The sequence below is a fragment of the Chenopodium album genome, chromosome 10, assembly GCF_948465745.1.
Source record: "Chenopodium album chromosome 10, dcCheAlbu1.1, whole genome shotgun sequence".
Classification (NCBI taxonomy): domain Eukaryota; kingdom Viridiplantae; phylum Streptophyta; class Magnoliopsida; order Caryophyllales; family Amaranthaceae; genus Chenopodium; species Chenopodium album.
In genome coordinates this window covers 61,741,645-61,755,741 of record NC_137843.1, presented here as the reverse complement: position 1 = coordinate 61,755,741, position 14,097 = coordinate 61,741,645, and the positions used below count along the sequence as shown (strand labels likewise).

At 34.5% G+C, this 14,097-nt stretch overlaps 2 protein-coding genes across 2 annotated transcripts; one reads left to right on the top strand and one right to left on the bottom strand.

The window, feature by feature from the left end:
• On the top strand, positions 1-4,645 carry LOC145564507 (putative disease resistance protein RGA3). Its single transcript, XM_081624799.1, has 3 exons — positions 1-3,163; positions 3,381-3,505; positions 3,838-4,645. The coding sequence occupies exons 1-3, from the start codon at positions 13-15 to the stop codon at positions 3,844-3,846; spliced, it is 3,285 nt and encodes a 1,094-aa protein (XP_081480925.1). The 5' UTR covers positions 1-12; the 3' UTR covers positions 3,847-4,645.
• A 3,353-nt stretch (positions 4,646-7,998) lies between these two features.
• LOC145564506 (protein PSK SIMULATOR 3-like) lies at positions 7,999-9,890 on the bottom strand. Its single transcript, XM_081624798.1, has one exon. The coding sequence runs from the start codon at positions 9,625-9,627 to the stop codon at positions 8,194-8,196; it is 1,434 nt and encodes a 477-aa protein (XP_081480924.1). The 5' UTR covers positions 9,628-9,890; the 3' UTR covers positions 7,999-8,193.
• Positions 9,891-14,097: the final 4,207 nt, after the last annotated feature.

The following is a 14,097-nucleotide window of genomic DNA, read 5'->3' as shown; positions in this document are numbered from 1 at the left end:
TTGTATCGAATAATGGATATTGTAGGCACGGCCCTATCTGCTGCTCAAACGCTGTTTGCAGCACTGCAATGCTCGCAGCTCAAAGAGATACTGTCAAGCTCCAAATCACAACTTGGGGTTGATGATCTTCAACGCAGTATTGAAGCCATCACTGCTGTGCTCCGTGATGCAGAGACTAAGCAGGAGTTATCCCATCAAGAAAAGGTTCAGATTGAGGAGCTCAAGGATGCAGTCTTTGAAGCCGATGATCTGTTGGATGAATTTGCTACTCTGGCTCAGCAGAAGCAACTCCTGGAGGCTGATGGTCGAGTATCTGAAAAAGTTCGTCGCTTCTTTTCTGATTCCAACCCACTAGTAGTTGCTTACAGGATGTCTCATGGGGTTAAGGAGATCAAGATGAAGTTGGATGCTATTGCTTTAAACACTCGTTTTTACGTTAAGCATGATCCTGAACCTATCAGGAAGAGAAGGCTTGAGACCTGTTCTTATGTGGATGCTGCTGAAATCATTGGAAGAGAGGATGACTTGGAGAAAATTGTTAGTATGCTTTTTGCTTCTGATGTTCAGGGTGATGTTAGTTTCCTTTCTATTGTGGGAATTGGAGGGTTGGGCAAAACTACTCTAGCCCAACTTGTGTTTAATGATCCAAGGGTCATAACTGCATTTCCATTGAGGTTGTGGACTTGTGTCTCTGATGAAGTTCAGAAACAGTTGGACATTGCTGGGATTCTTCAAAAGATTTTGACATTAGTCACTGGCCAAAAGCACGAGGGTACTGCCATGGATCAAGTGCAAAGCCAACTTCGAGAACATCTAGCAAGCCAAAGATTCTTGCTTGTTTTAGATGATGTATGGACTGAGAATCGTGATCAATGGTGTGAACTGGTAAAATATTTGATTGGAGTTCAAAAGGGAAGTTGGATTGTGGTAACTACACGTTCGCAAAAAACTGCAACAGTTATAGGTGGTGGTCAAATGTATGAGCTACAAGGCTTGTCAAAGGAAAATTCATGGCACTTGTTTGAAAGGACAGCCTTTGGACCAGATAAGTACAACCCCCCTGATAACTTGGTTGAGATCGGGTTAGAGATTGTTGATAAATGTGCTCAGGTTCCTCTTGCAATAAAAATTGTAGGAAGTCTTTTGTATGGTCAAGACGCGAATAAGTGGCAATCAGTTCAGGAGATTGGATTAGCCAACATCAGGGAGAGTGAAAATGGCATTATCCCCATATTGAAGCTGAGTTTTCATCATCTTGAATCTCCATTAAAGAGCTGCTTCAGCTATTGTGCTTTGTTTCCGAAGGATTTTGTGTTTTGTAAGGAGGACTTGATAAGCCTATGGATGGCACAGGGTTTTATTGTTCCATTGGATGAAGGTCAAAGCATTGAGGATGCTGGCAAGGAATATTTTTCGCTTTTGTTAAGGAGATGTTTCTTCCAAGACGTTAATAAAGATAAATCCGGTGAGATCACCTCATGTAAAATACATGATCTCATGCATGATATCGCTCAAAGTGTCTCAGGGAAGGAAGTCTATGTAACGGATACCATTAGTAACAATCTAGATAAAAAAGTCCGTCATCTATCAGTTGCCTGTGTGGGGGAATATGGAAAATACTCTTGGGGTAAGACTCATATTCGTTCTCTCTTTGCTGGGTCTTATTTTAAAGAAGTTCATCCATATCCTGTGAAGGCATTAGAAGAGTCTCTAGCAAGTTGTAGGCGCCTAAGGGCATTGGAGCTGAGTAGGTCAAATATAAAAAGGTTGCCCGACTCCATTGGTAAGCTGTTGCATTTGAGGTACTTAGATCTTTCTAACTCAAATTTGGTAGAGCTTCCTAAGTCTATTACCAAACTTTATAATCTACAAACCTTGATATTAGCTGGTTGTAAGAGTTTGAAAGAGTTGCCAAATTTGAGCAGGCTGGTTAAGCTTAGGTTCTTGGATATAGAAGAATGCGATAAGCTAGAATATATGCCTAGGGGCATGAGTAAATTGACTGGTCTTCAGAGGCTTAGTGATTTTGTAGTGGGCGGTAAAGGCAGTTGTTTAAGTTGGAAGCAATGGTTTTATGGGCTTGAGGACCTAAAGTCTCTCAGAAATCTCAAATATTTTCTACGAATTTGCATCAGGTGGCCTGAAAATGCTGTGGAAGTTGTTAAAGATGACAATAGAAGGGAAGGATTATACCTGAGTTGTATGAAACATCTTACTGCCATCGAATTTATTTTCACCTTTGATGAGGATTATGAGGAGGAGGAGGAGGAGGAAGAGGAGGATTTCAGAGATGACTCAGAAGTTGATAGAAGAATGGAAGAAGAGGCAATATTAAATTTAATGGAAGATCTCCAGCCACATTCAAATCTGAAGCTGTTAGATGTGTGGGGATACCATGGTGTGATATTGCCTGGTTGGGTTTCCCGCCTCACAAATCTTGAATTGCTTCATGTTGAATATTGTGAGGGGTTAAAATACTTGCCATGCTTGCGAAATTTGCCTCATTTGAAATCACTCAGTCTTTTTGATATGGTAAGTTTGGAGTACATAGAAGAAGAAAGTCTTTTATGTGTTGATTCCACTTTGTCTAGGCTGGGAAGTTATTCTGAAGAACAAGTATCATTCTTTCCTTCCCTTGAAAAACTTAGGCTATCCAATCTGCCGAAGTTGAAAGGATGGAGGAGAGGGGTGGAAGATAGCAGCAGTAACTCACAACTTATACCATGTCTTTCTGCTCTGAAGACTTTAAAAATAAGGGGCTGCCCTGAGCTGACTTGTGTTCCTCTGTGTCCCTCAGCCGCAACTACTTCAAATCGTAATGTTTTTCCAGTTCCCAAATTAAGGAAGGTAGGAACAGACAATGTGAGATGGCTTAATTTGCTGCCTATGGAGGCTTTACAGTGTCTTGAGAGACTGACCATAGATGGTGACAATGAGGTGTTAAATCTGCCTGACCGGATGCAATTCTTGACTGACCTCAAAATCCTTGAAATCTGTAATTGCGGACAACTAAAAGCAATACCAAATTGGTTGCCCAAACTCACCTCTCTCAGGAAACTTGAGGTTTTCCAGTGTTCAGAAAGTCTGGACAGAAGATTTCAATTAGATCCTCCAGGGGAGGATTGGTCTTACATTCAACACATCCCCTTTATTTGCATTGGAAGTAAGTCTTCTTTCCCTAGGATTTTTTCAGTTAACTAAATTTCCAATTGCTTTCCTTGTTATTTGATTTATATAATTAATGCATTTAGTGTTTCCGAGTTTTCACTACTTATGCCACAAAATTCATGAATTATTCAATAGCCTTTGTGATATATGGTGTTAGTTTCGTCTCAATGTGTAAATAATTATTACGTAACATAAACTATTGATGGTCATAGATACCCTCTCGAACACCTTCAAAATGGAAGTAGGCAATATATTATTGAGCGGAGGAAGTAGAAGTACATCCCTTGTACGTCCAGACATTGATGCTCAGGCCTCAGGAGTTACCTATCCCGAAGGGGTGCGCATTTCTTTCCTTGAATATATATATATATATATATATATATATATATATTTATATATATTTATATATATATGCTCTTTGATTTACTACTGTAGGATTTATTTCAATTTCTTTTCCATGCTTTCAATTTTCTTAAGAATTATGATATTTACAAGTTTGCACATGATTGTCATTTATATTTGATATTGACTTAATGTTGTGTCATCTACCTCGCTACTCTTTGTCTTGTAATTTATTTATGAGTGATTACTTAATTCTTCCTCTTTTATGTGTTTGTTTTTTGAGGCTATTGAACTCATATATTAATTTGTCTGCTCATTATCATGCAGAATTCCTGAACTTGCTGCAGGTTGCCTACTCAACCTGATGACTGATATGGTGCTCCTCAAACTTTTGAGCTAGCACAAGTTGTTTGTGATTTTTTGCCATCTGTTGTGAAGTCCATTACTCCTATAACCACTGCTGGAATTCCTGTCTCCTAATTTACAAGGCAAGATAGCTACAACTGTCTGAACTAGTTTTTGGGTTACTTGCCTCATCCACCTGACTGCATTTGATCAAATAACCCTTGAAACAAAGCTATTTCTGCTGTTCTGCTCTTAATGTAACATTTTCGTCTTAACTTTATTTTCAGGTGAGGCAGATTCCTGCACTAAAAGTTAGTAGGCAAAGTTTTGTGAACTTGGTGCATGTAAATACTCATCACCTTTTCTAAAACCACTAAAATTGCTTACTCTGGACTTAACTGCATTTTAGTTATGGTGCTCATGCTGCAGGCCATCGCCCTGGTGAAAAGTGTCCAGAGCTCAATACTCTGAACTGTGAATGGGCAATAACATGTGACAGAAGTCACATAACGATGAGCCACTCTTCCTCATGATGGAACCATGTCGACTCTCTTACCAAATGCCAATGTAATTTTAGATTCTTGCAAACTACTTATCTCTCTTGTATATATCTCTGTATTTTGATTTGATAGAAAAACAGCTTAGGATGATGTTCTCAACAAACACTTGCATAAATTATGTGTGGTTGAATTCCTACTTGTATAGATATGCTTTTTATTATGATTTTCCATGTAATTCCTGATATAATGGTTCTGTCTGTCTTGTATACTTCGATTTCTACTTTGTTGTAGGCTCCTGTATTAGTGGTTTTTTGTATATAAGTGCTTAAACAATGAAAAACTTTTAAACATTCCATGACAGCAGGGAAACCGTATTAGTGGCTGCAAGAGATATCCTACTTTCAATTTTTACTATCGCCAAGTCACAGTAAGTATAAATTCTGCATCTTCAAATATCTGGAGATAGACTTTGTAAATGCTGATGTGCTTAGAATATTAGAGTGGAAATTGGACTGACCTGAAGTTATAGCTGTTTATTGGAATAATTATAACAATTTGATGCATTAAAACAACACAATGAGGTGACAAATTGAAATCCAAATCTCCGGTGAACTGTAAGTTACAAGATTCGCTCTTGTGAGTCGTGATCTGTATGAACTCTTAATTGAACGCTCAAGTAATATAACATAAGAACAATACATGATTTTTCGTATCAGTTGCCTGTACAATAAACAATGATTTAAAATTACAAAATTATAATAAAAGGATTTTGCTTTGAAAGTTTTGATCATACAAGAATGGCAGAATGCAGTGAATATGATACAAACTTGAACAAACTCTCAAGATATATGTAATGTGGGTCAGTGGGTGCAAAGAATTATGTTAAGCAATCTGAGAAATAAGGACATTAGTGTATAGGCTAAATTGATGTATGTCCTTGTCTAGCCAAGAACGCGACATAAGTTCGAGAACAGCTAATGACATCAACATGTTAAAGAAGTGCCATATAAGATTTTTCATAATAAGGCACTTTGTTCTTGATTTCGGCTTTTCGCCATCTACGGATCTGATTACTGGTAATTATCTCTTGTGAATGGTAATTATATCTAAAGGCTCAGCAATGTAAACATACTTACAGAAAGCAGGCCAAGTTTTTGCAAGGTTTATACTTTAGAATGCAAGAAAATAATTAGGCATGCTACTGTGGACCAGGTAGAAAAATATGCAGCAGCTTATAAGTGGGCTTTGCAGCAGGCCTTTTGGGCCGAAAACAAGCAACCAGCGAGTTATTTATTATGGGCTTTTGGATCAGAATTCGCTAATGAGGTAAGTCAAGTGTTTATGCATGTGTCTTTGGCTCTTTGCTTTATCAAGTGACACACAAGTTGTATAGCTCTTGATGTACGGAACATAAATGAATAATCCATAATTGAATCATCTTTATTTTACTGATAATGTATAAAGAGTAGTTTGGGTGAATAACAAAATTTTCGTCCTTTACTAATTTAGATAAATTGAATGCTTCTCTATTATATGTTACGGAGTACAGTATAACATTTTAAACTCGTCGAAAGAAAGGTAGTCTTTAGTGAAATTCAACTAAAGACATTGTCATGAATGATAGATATGACATAAAATAATCTTTCCTAATTTGGCCTAATCTTCTTATTCTATTCGATAACATCAACCTAAGGGAATAAGGAATCTTAACCCTATATCTAGTATTTCACTCACATGTTCACTAATCAATTTTAATTATTAAACATGCATGAAGACTAGTCTTCTCGCAAAGCTAGATCAAGAAGACCAGTAAATTATATTCGTACCCTATAAAATTAGCATCTACTTAACTAACCTCAAATTAATAAAACGGCTAAAAGCAAAACTTGAACTAACTGTTTTTTGTAGCCGAAAGTATACTATTCAATATATGTGACCTTAGCTTGCTTATGCCTATTAAAATTATTTATAACCTAAAGATTTTATGTATGTAGCACTAATAGCTAGATACTTCACTGTTATACTTTTTGACTTTTAGAGAGCACTAATCATTTTATAGATTCCAATTAATTAGTGGAGATACCCTTAATTTAATTAATTTTCCATTACTTTTTTCTAAAACTTTCATACATGTTGACTAATTTGCACCAAATAGTCCCTCCATTTTGCAACTTAAGAATCAAGATTTCAAATTATATATTTTCTTTCAAAAAAAAAAAAATCCTCATATCTCAAAGTAATCGTCGTAGGCTCCTAGCTAGGCTTTTTCCACTCCCCTCAAGCAATTTAGTCCTAACTATTTTATAAACGTGATAAAACTAACTCGTATCTAATTATTTAATTACTAAAGTTGAATTATGTGATCCAAGCTATATGCCAAACTACGGAATTCAATTTTGAACTATACCAAAGCTCTTCCGACTAAAATTTTATTCGATAAAAATTTGAATACTAAACGAACCATAGATTATGACGACCCAACTCAAGCCAATATCAAACCTAGCTAACAACTCGATCTTCACCTAATATGACCCAAAACAAATAAAATATAAATTCAATTTGAAACCTTTAGATTTAGATTTGTAGCTTATAGTATAGGTCTTTTGACAGGTATGATTGTCTCTTACTTTCTAAGAGTTTGCAATATACATACTTGTATCTTATTTGTCTTTATTGTTTTCAGCTGTAACTGTAATGCGAATCTTCTTCTTCAATTGTCTATACTCTGTAGTGACAAAGTGAATTATTCATTATTTTACCAAGAAATAAAGATATGAGTGTAAAAGAGTTCTCAAATCTCTTACAAAATTGCATTATGAAATAAAATTCAAATAGAAAGAGTGATGTCGTTACTAATGTGTAGTTTAACGGGTTAGGCATTTTGAGAGTGAGTGAAAAATACTCCGCGAGTAACAAATAATTTTATAAAATTATGCATGCTGAAATCATACTGCAAGGTTGAAAATATGAGTACTCATAATAGTACGGTATTATGTTTGATGATACTGTACTTCACATTACATACCTTTTTCGATTTTCCCACTCAATAATTTCAAGAACGCACGCTATTAGATAAATATTATCTAGGTTAGTAAACCTAGAATCACAGTATGACCGTCAAAGATTTTCTTTTTATTTTATTTTTTTTTTGTTAAAATTTTGAATCAATTCAAAAACATTTGTTCACCATGAAAAAAAAAAAAAAATGTTAGGTATATTAGAAATAATTTTTTAACAAAAAATGACGTTATTTGTTTCAATCATTTGGATATTGGTATCGTAGTAGCTAAGATAAAAAAGATTGAAAAATCGAAACGATTTTGATTTGGTACCTCACTGCTTGATTGATATAATGGTGTGTAATTGAATTCATTAAAATGTGGTAATGCAAATAATAGGTCTATGTCAAAAGAATGACAAGCTGTAATTATAATTGTATTGCAAGAAAGAACAATTTCACATGGTAGGAAATCATATAGTATAATTTTAATGAAATTATATCATATAGTCAAATATATATCACAAAGTCATCAACTTATTATTATAGTAGTAGTTATTTTTCTTAAATTTCACTCAACCATCATATTTCATGTATAACAGCAAACTTAAATTTTGTACTATAGAAGTAAGTATTAGAATCAAGTACTACAAACTATACAAATTAAGGGTCAGATTTTTCTTAGAAGACCCTTTGATCGATCTCATCAATCAATGAGATCTCAAAATTCAATCCACCCATTTTTATGAGTTGAATTCTAATTAATAAAGTAATTAACAGCTAAAAATCAATCAAAGCAACCCCTTAGAAAATAACTCAAAATTACAAGTTAATATGGTACTATGATTGTAGATTATTGATAGGAGAACTACTTTTGTTGTTGAAGAAGAAGTTGGAGCATTCTAGCAAGGCTTTTGCATTCATTTCGCGCTCGAATCGCCATATGTAATTCAACCCAACTAGTAATTCTGTAATAGCAGCTTCAGTTTTGTCTTTGTTGGCAAAATGTAGTGTTTGTAACAACAAGACATTGGTTGATTTTGGCATTAGATTTTGTTGTTCGAAGCTTCTTTCATTTTGCCACTTGATCATGTTATGTGCTAATGGACCCAACCAAGTGAGGATTCGCCCGAGGGCGTCCCTCCACTCTGCGGCTAAAACGGGGTCGGTTGCTGAGAACCCGACCCCTTTTAGCCTGGCGCGGAGGGAGGATCTTATGCTATTGGGGAGCATAGCATAAACATCCTCCCTCGCGTCTAACCCCACCAAGTGGGGTGACTTGATCATTTTCTCTAGGACAATGATCAAGTTAGAGTAGTGCAACGCCAAGGCAGCCGCTCCCAACGTAGTTGGGGGTGGCGTCAAGTCCTTGGTTCTAGACTCAAAGAACCCAACTCTATTTCCGGTCCCTGATCCAATTGTGGTTATCCTCTTGTTGAGGCGGAGTGGGGTGGATGTTAACGGCCCTGACACATAAGAATTATGATTGCCATTGAGATCCGACGAAGGAAATACAGTGGCCGAAGCAGAGAGACTTCTAGGAAGCGTGCTTGGGTGAGGGTAGTAACTCTGTCCGATCCCGAACACAAACTTAATTCTTGCAAGGACAGTAAATATTAAACGAGCCAAAAGTAGGACAACCGAATCATAACTTCGGTTCCAAAGCGATTTCTCTTTCACGTACTTGATTTCCTGCTTTTGCCACACTACTTTCTGCTGGACCTCTAACGCACCTTCCGGAGGCGTTTTCTTTAAACTATTTTGTATTGAGTTTAGCTCCTCTATCTCCCGGTACAGCGCAGCAGTAGCTGCGATGTACCGGTCTATCCTCCGGACTAACCCTTCTAGGTCCTTCCCGCACAGGGCGGCCCAATTATAATGGTCCCGCCCTGTGCTGGCAAAATCCTCCAAACACTCCGAAAAAGACCGGAGTGTAGGATCCGTAGCACGGTCACTCAACCGTGCTACGGCCTTACAAATAACATGAAGATTCTGAACCATCTCGGCACACGCCAACCCAAGAAGGAAAGACTCGTCGTTAGAGACGATCTTTCGAACTCCTTCGAGGGCGATAGCCTCATTCTTAAGACGGACAATATTCTTATCAGATAAAGATTGGTGTAGCGCAAGAAGCTTAGAAAAAAGACCAGCAATCTCAAAAGCTAAAACGCCAACATTCCTAGATTTTGATCTAGCAAGTTTTGAAGTTGGATGAATAAGTTTGTGAGAAATTTGTGATTTGAGTCTGCTTAACCAAGTAGTTTCTCTCGCCATTAGGAGGAGAGAGAAAGTAAAGATTTAATGGTATGATTGAGGAAATGAGTTATGGGAGGAGAGCTTATAGAAGAAGATAAGAGGAAGAAGAAATTAAAAGGGGTGATTGATTATTGGAGTGAAGAATGAAGGGGAAAAGGAGATAAATGAGCAAGTGGAAGCTCGTGGGATGTAGTGAAAGCACTAGAAATACAAGTTAAAATTGGAGAGAGAGAGAGGAGAGAGAAAGTAATGAAGACTAAAACTAGAATCCACAAAATGAGAGTATGGTGAATGAATGTATTACATAGAGAAGAGGGAGAATGTGGGAATGGGAGGGAGTTGGAGTGTTGAACCCACATGTGTGCTGCAATTGGATTGGGGGTAACTTTGTCCTTTTGTGGGGCTTCGATTTCCAAATCGCTTTTTATTTAGATATTACCTCTGATTCGTATTATATGCAATTTGGAAATTTTTTATGTCTCACACATAATACATCAAAATTGCATATAATATAAATCGGATGTAGTATATATCTTCCGTTCTCAAATAAAAGTTTCATTTATCTTTAATTAAAGATAATATTATTTGAGGTTCAACTAATAGAAGGTGATTATATTATTTTAAAAGTGAATACTATAGGGGAAATAATGGGAGAAGATGGAAGTTTTGGGTGAAAATAGACTTTTAAAATTAAATTAAAAGAATTTGTTTGGGGTTTTTTTGTAAGATGTGTTATGGAGTAGTAATCACTAATTAGTAATCAGCTTTAAGAAGAGAGCGTGGAGTTTAGATAATCATGTCTTTTCATTTGCTTCAAAAATTAAAACCATTAACATTGGAAGTATTTTTAATATGCTGAATTGCTGGTGAGGGCCTGAGTTGAGGCTAAAGACGCAACCTTTTGGCACTAATTGCATGACCCAATGTGGTATTCATATACAAGTATAATACGTATGTGTTAGGTGATTGAGATGTAGGTGTTGTTTGATTATCGATTATTATTATAGTTTGACTTGTTTAATTAATTGGCGAATGTTTTTTTTATTTAAAAAGATGTTTAATGAAATTTATTGATGGGTTAAATAATACTCAGTAGTATTTTTTATAAAACAACAAAAATCTCAATAATATAATATAAACGTTTCATAGTTTATTACGTTTTCGGTTTAATTGTTAGACTAGCTAGTAGCTTTAAAATCATCTAAAAAGTCATTTTGAACATATTTTTGAGTCATTTAGAGTTTTTTAACGCTTAAAATAGTTCTAAACAAAAGCCAACAATCGATCAGAAAGCTAAGAAGGAACGATCACCAAAAACGACCATAGTGTAATCATATGAAACTTATTATATCTCATCTAGACAATCTAGTATGTATCTCAAATTCATAAAAGTTAATAGTTGACGTAATAGGAATATGATGAAATTGAAAGGCTACCTACTAATGTATCACCTTAGTGTTGAAGAAGTTTACCTTAATAATTAGCCAGTAGTTCAAATGGACTGAATATAATCAAGAACCGAGAGTTGTAAACAAGAAGTTTGGTGTTTCTCTGCTTTGATGGAGTAAAATTTCAAAATTCAATGATGCATGGTCAAACAAAAGATCAATTATTCATCAAAGACTTGTTGAAGCATCAAAAAAATCTCAAATTGTAGCTAAGAAATGATTGAAAAGCCATATCATGTGCATATATAAGCTGCATTTAACCAGACTTTCGTGTCTATATTGGTTCATGCATTCACTTAATTAGCTTGTCATATTCTAAAATGATCATCTATTACCTAGTACCTACAAACTAAAGGGATATTGTTTGAAGTTTGAACTCAATTACTCAATTATATGGTATTTGTTTGGTATATAATGTCTTGGGTCACTTGGTAATATAATTAAAGATTACTATCTCATTTCTTAGAGATTTGGAGTTCGAATATTGCTAAGTGATGAGGATGCTTGAGATTATTAGGAATAGATAATCTCCTTACCTTTTCGACAATATGTTCCTAATGAAATCCGTAAGAACTTGGGAGGCCTTTAAAATGATAGAAACCATATAAATTGTTTCGTAACTAATAATTTAACACGTTACAACTAGCCTCTTAGCTTGACATTGACTCTAGGGCTTCACAAGCCTTTATGTGACTAACTAGTGGGTATTCAGGTCTTCAAACAATATTATAAGACCGTAGGATGCACCCTGCTATTACTAGTTTTCGGCATTAAAATCCTTAAAAAAATCTTCAAAAATGGTCTGATTTCTTGAATTATATCCTTTAATTTTCTATTAATATCTCACACGATCTGATCTCCAGACCAAGAAGACAAACATGTACTTTCAACAACCTTGCAAGTTAGCAAATTTAACAACAAAATAAATGACATGTAAAGAAGAAATGGCATGTAAAAGATAACTGTTGAAAAAAGAGAGTTCAAACCGCATGAACTGATGATCAAATTGGGAAACTAAGAGAAGTAGTAATAATACTAGTGTTGTCTTTGAGTTGCATGATATAAATGATAGCTTATGCTCCTGGGTAGGCTGCAAACTTTACAAAATGTCATGATAATTTCATAAAATTGGACACTGTGCATGCTTTTATTTTTATTTTATTGTATAGAAAAATAATTTACAAGAGTGGTCCAAAATTTTCATGTCTTTGATATGTCTCCTCATGCGCCATACCCATGTTCATATATTTGATTGGCATCATGCATGGTTTTCTCTCTCTTTATGTTAGTGTGTGGTCAAACAATCAAGTAATCTAACTACCCATTTGCATTTGTAAATAAGTAAAAGAAAATGACATATACAATCTTCACAAGGGTTCTAATAAATAAGAAGCGAAATCACATGTATGTTAGTTGATTAAGTATTAATAGATCGACAAGTGATTATGTTATACGTTTAATTATACAATAGTTTATAATATTATATTCATCATAAAATATACTTATTGTTTAATTTTATTTTAAGAGTTGCATATATAATAAATTAAAAGTAAAATTTTTGTAGTAATAAAGGGGTAAATAATAGCAAGATTAGTAATGATTAAAGTAGGTGAGCTCTTTTGTTTTGGAATAATCTGGCAATCAGTATCATATCGCCTGCGCATGTGCAAAGTGACATAATTAATTCGCCAATACTTATTTAACAGTAAATTACAAGAAGATTTCAACGAAATATTATTTTATATGCTGATTTTATGTGACTAGATTATCTGGTGATTGAATATAGCAATTTTTAATTAGAGGATTATATCACCCTTAAAGGCTTAAACAAAGTTAACATCTATTCTGCTTATTCAGGATGACTATATATATATATATATATATATATATATATTATAGTCCTTGTTTGTACCAGTACAACCATATTACGGAGTAAATTATATGAAATTTCACTATTTCACATAGAACAATTGTTTGTACCAGTACAACCATATTACGGAGTAAATTTAAATCACAATATAGTGATAAAAACGGCATTTATAACTTTTTAACGGGATCAATTATGAGTAGTAATTAGTTTATAGTTTAAAATTATTTCGATTAACATGTCCAATTGCTTTCCAAAATTCTTCTACTTATAATAAGATAAACTAACGGTCAAATGTAATTGTGTTTATTTATATACTCCATAATAATAATGTATTACTAGGATTATAATTAGACAGTGATATAATTAGCTTGAGAGAGGCTGTCTAAGTTGTTTACAAAAGAGAATTAAACAAAGAATTTACTACAAGTTAACAGCTGTTAAAATAAGATAAATTAAGAAAACCCCCTAAAAAAGGCAAGAAAAGAGAGGATCCTTGTAAGTGAAATTAACCTTTTGCCTACCAATGGAAAGGCAGTAAAGTTGTGAATTTGTCCACTTGTCGGATCAGGAATGACATCCATTTTCATTTTTTTTAATCTTGCCTTGAGTGCTTCGTGCTTGTGCTCCCATTCGTTTTTTTTTTAAAAAAATAAAAATAATAATTTAAGCAACATTTGACATTATTTAGACTAATGGAAAATAAAAATATAAAATCCATTTTAATTCTTAATTAAATCCAAAGAACTACGAGTACATCTTAAAAATCTTTTTGATGGCCTATAAAAGGCTAAAAATGGACGATATAAACAAAGTACAAAGTATTAACATATATATAAGTGTTATGGTCATGAAAGAATTTCTAAAATAGTTTCGTATACATTATTATGATGAGTTAAAAACCAACTTTGAATCCCTTGTAATTTTGTAAAGATTTAGCTAGCTAGTAATCTACTATTCACAAAACCACATAAATATTGGAATTATCAATAAGCGAATGTATCATACATATTACTTGTAACAGTTTAACACATACTCAAAAACTGTGACGCAAGCAATATTCATACTTATTGTCCCGAAAGGTACAACTTCTAATGTGGAAGAATGTAATGTACTGAGTACAAGTAGTGTATCAGTCCCTTTGACCCATGCATCGCCACTATAAGTTGTTCA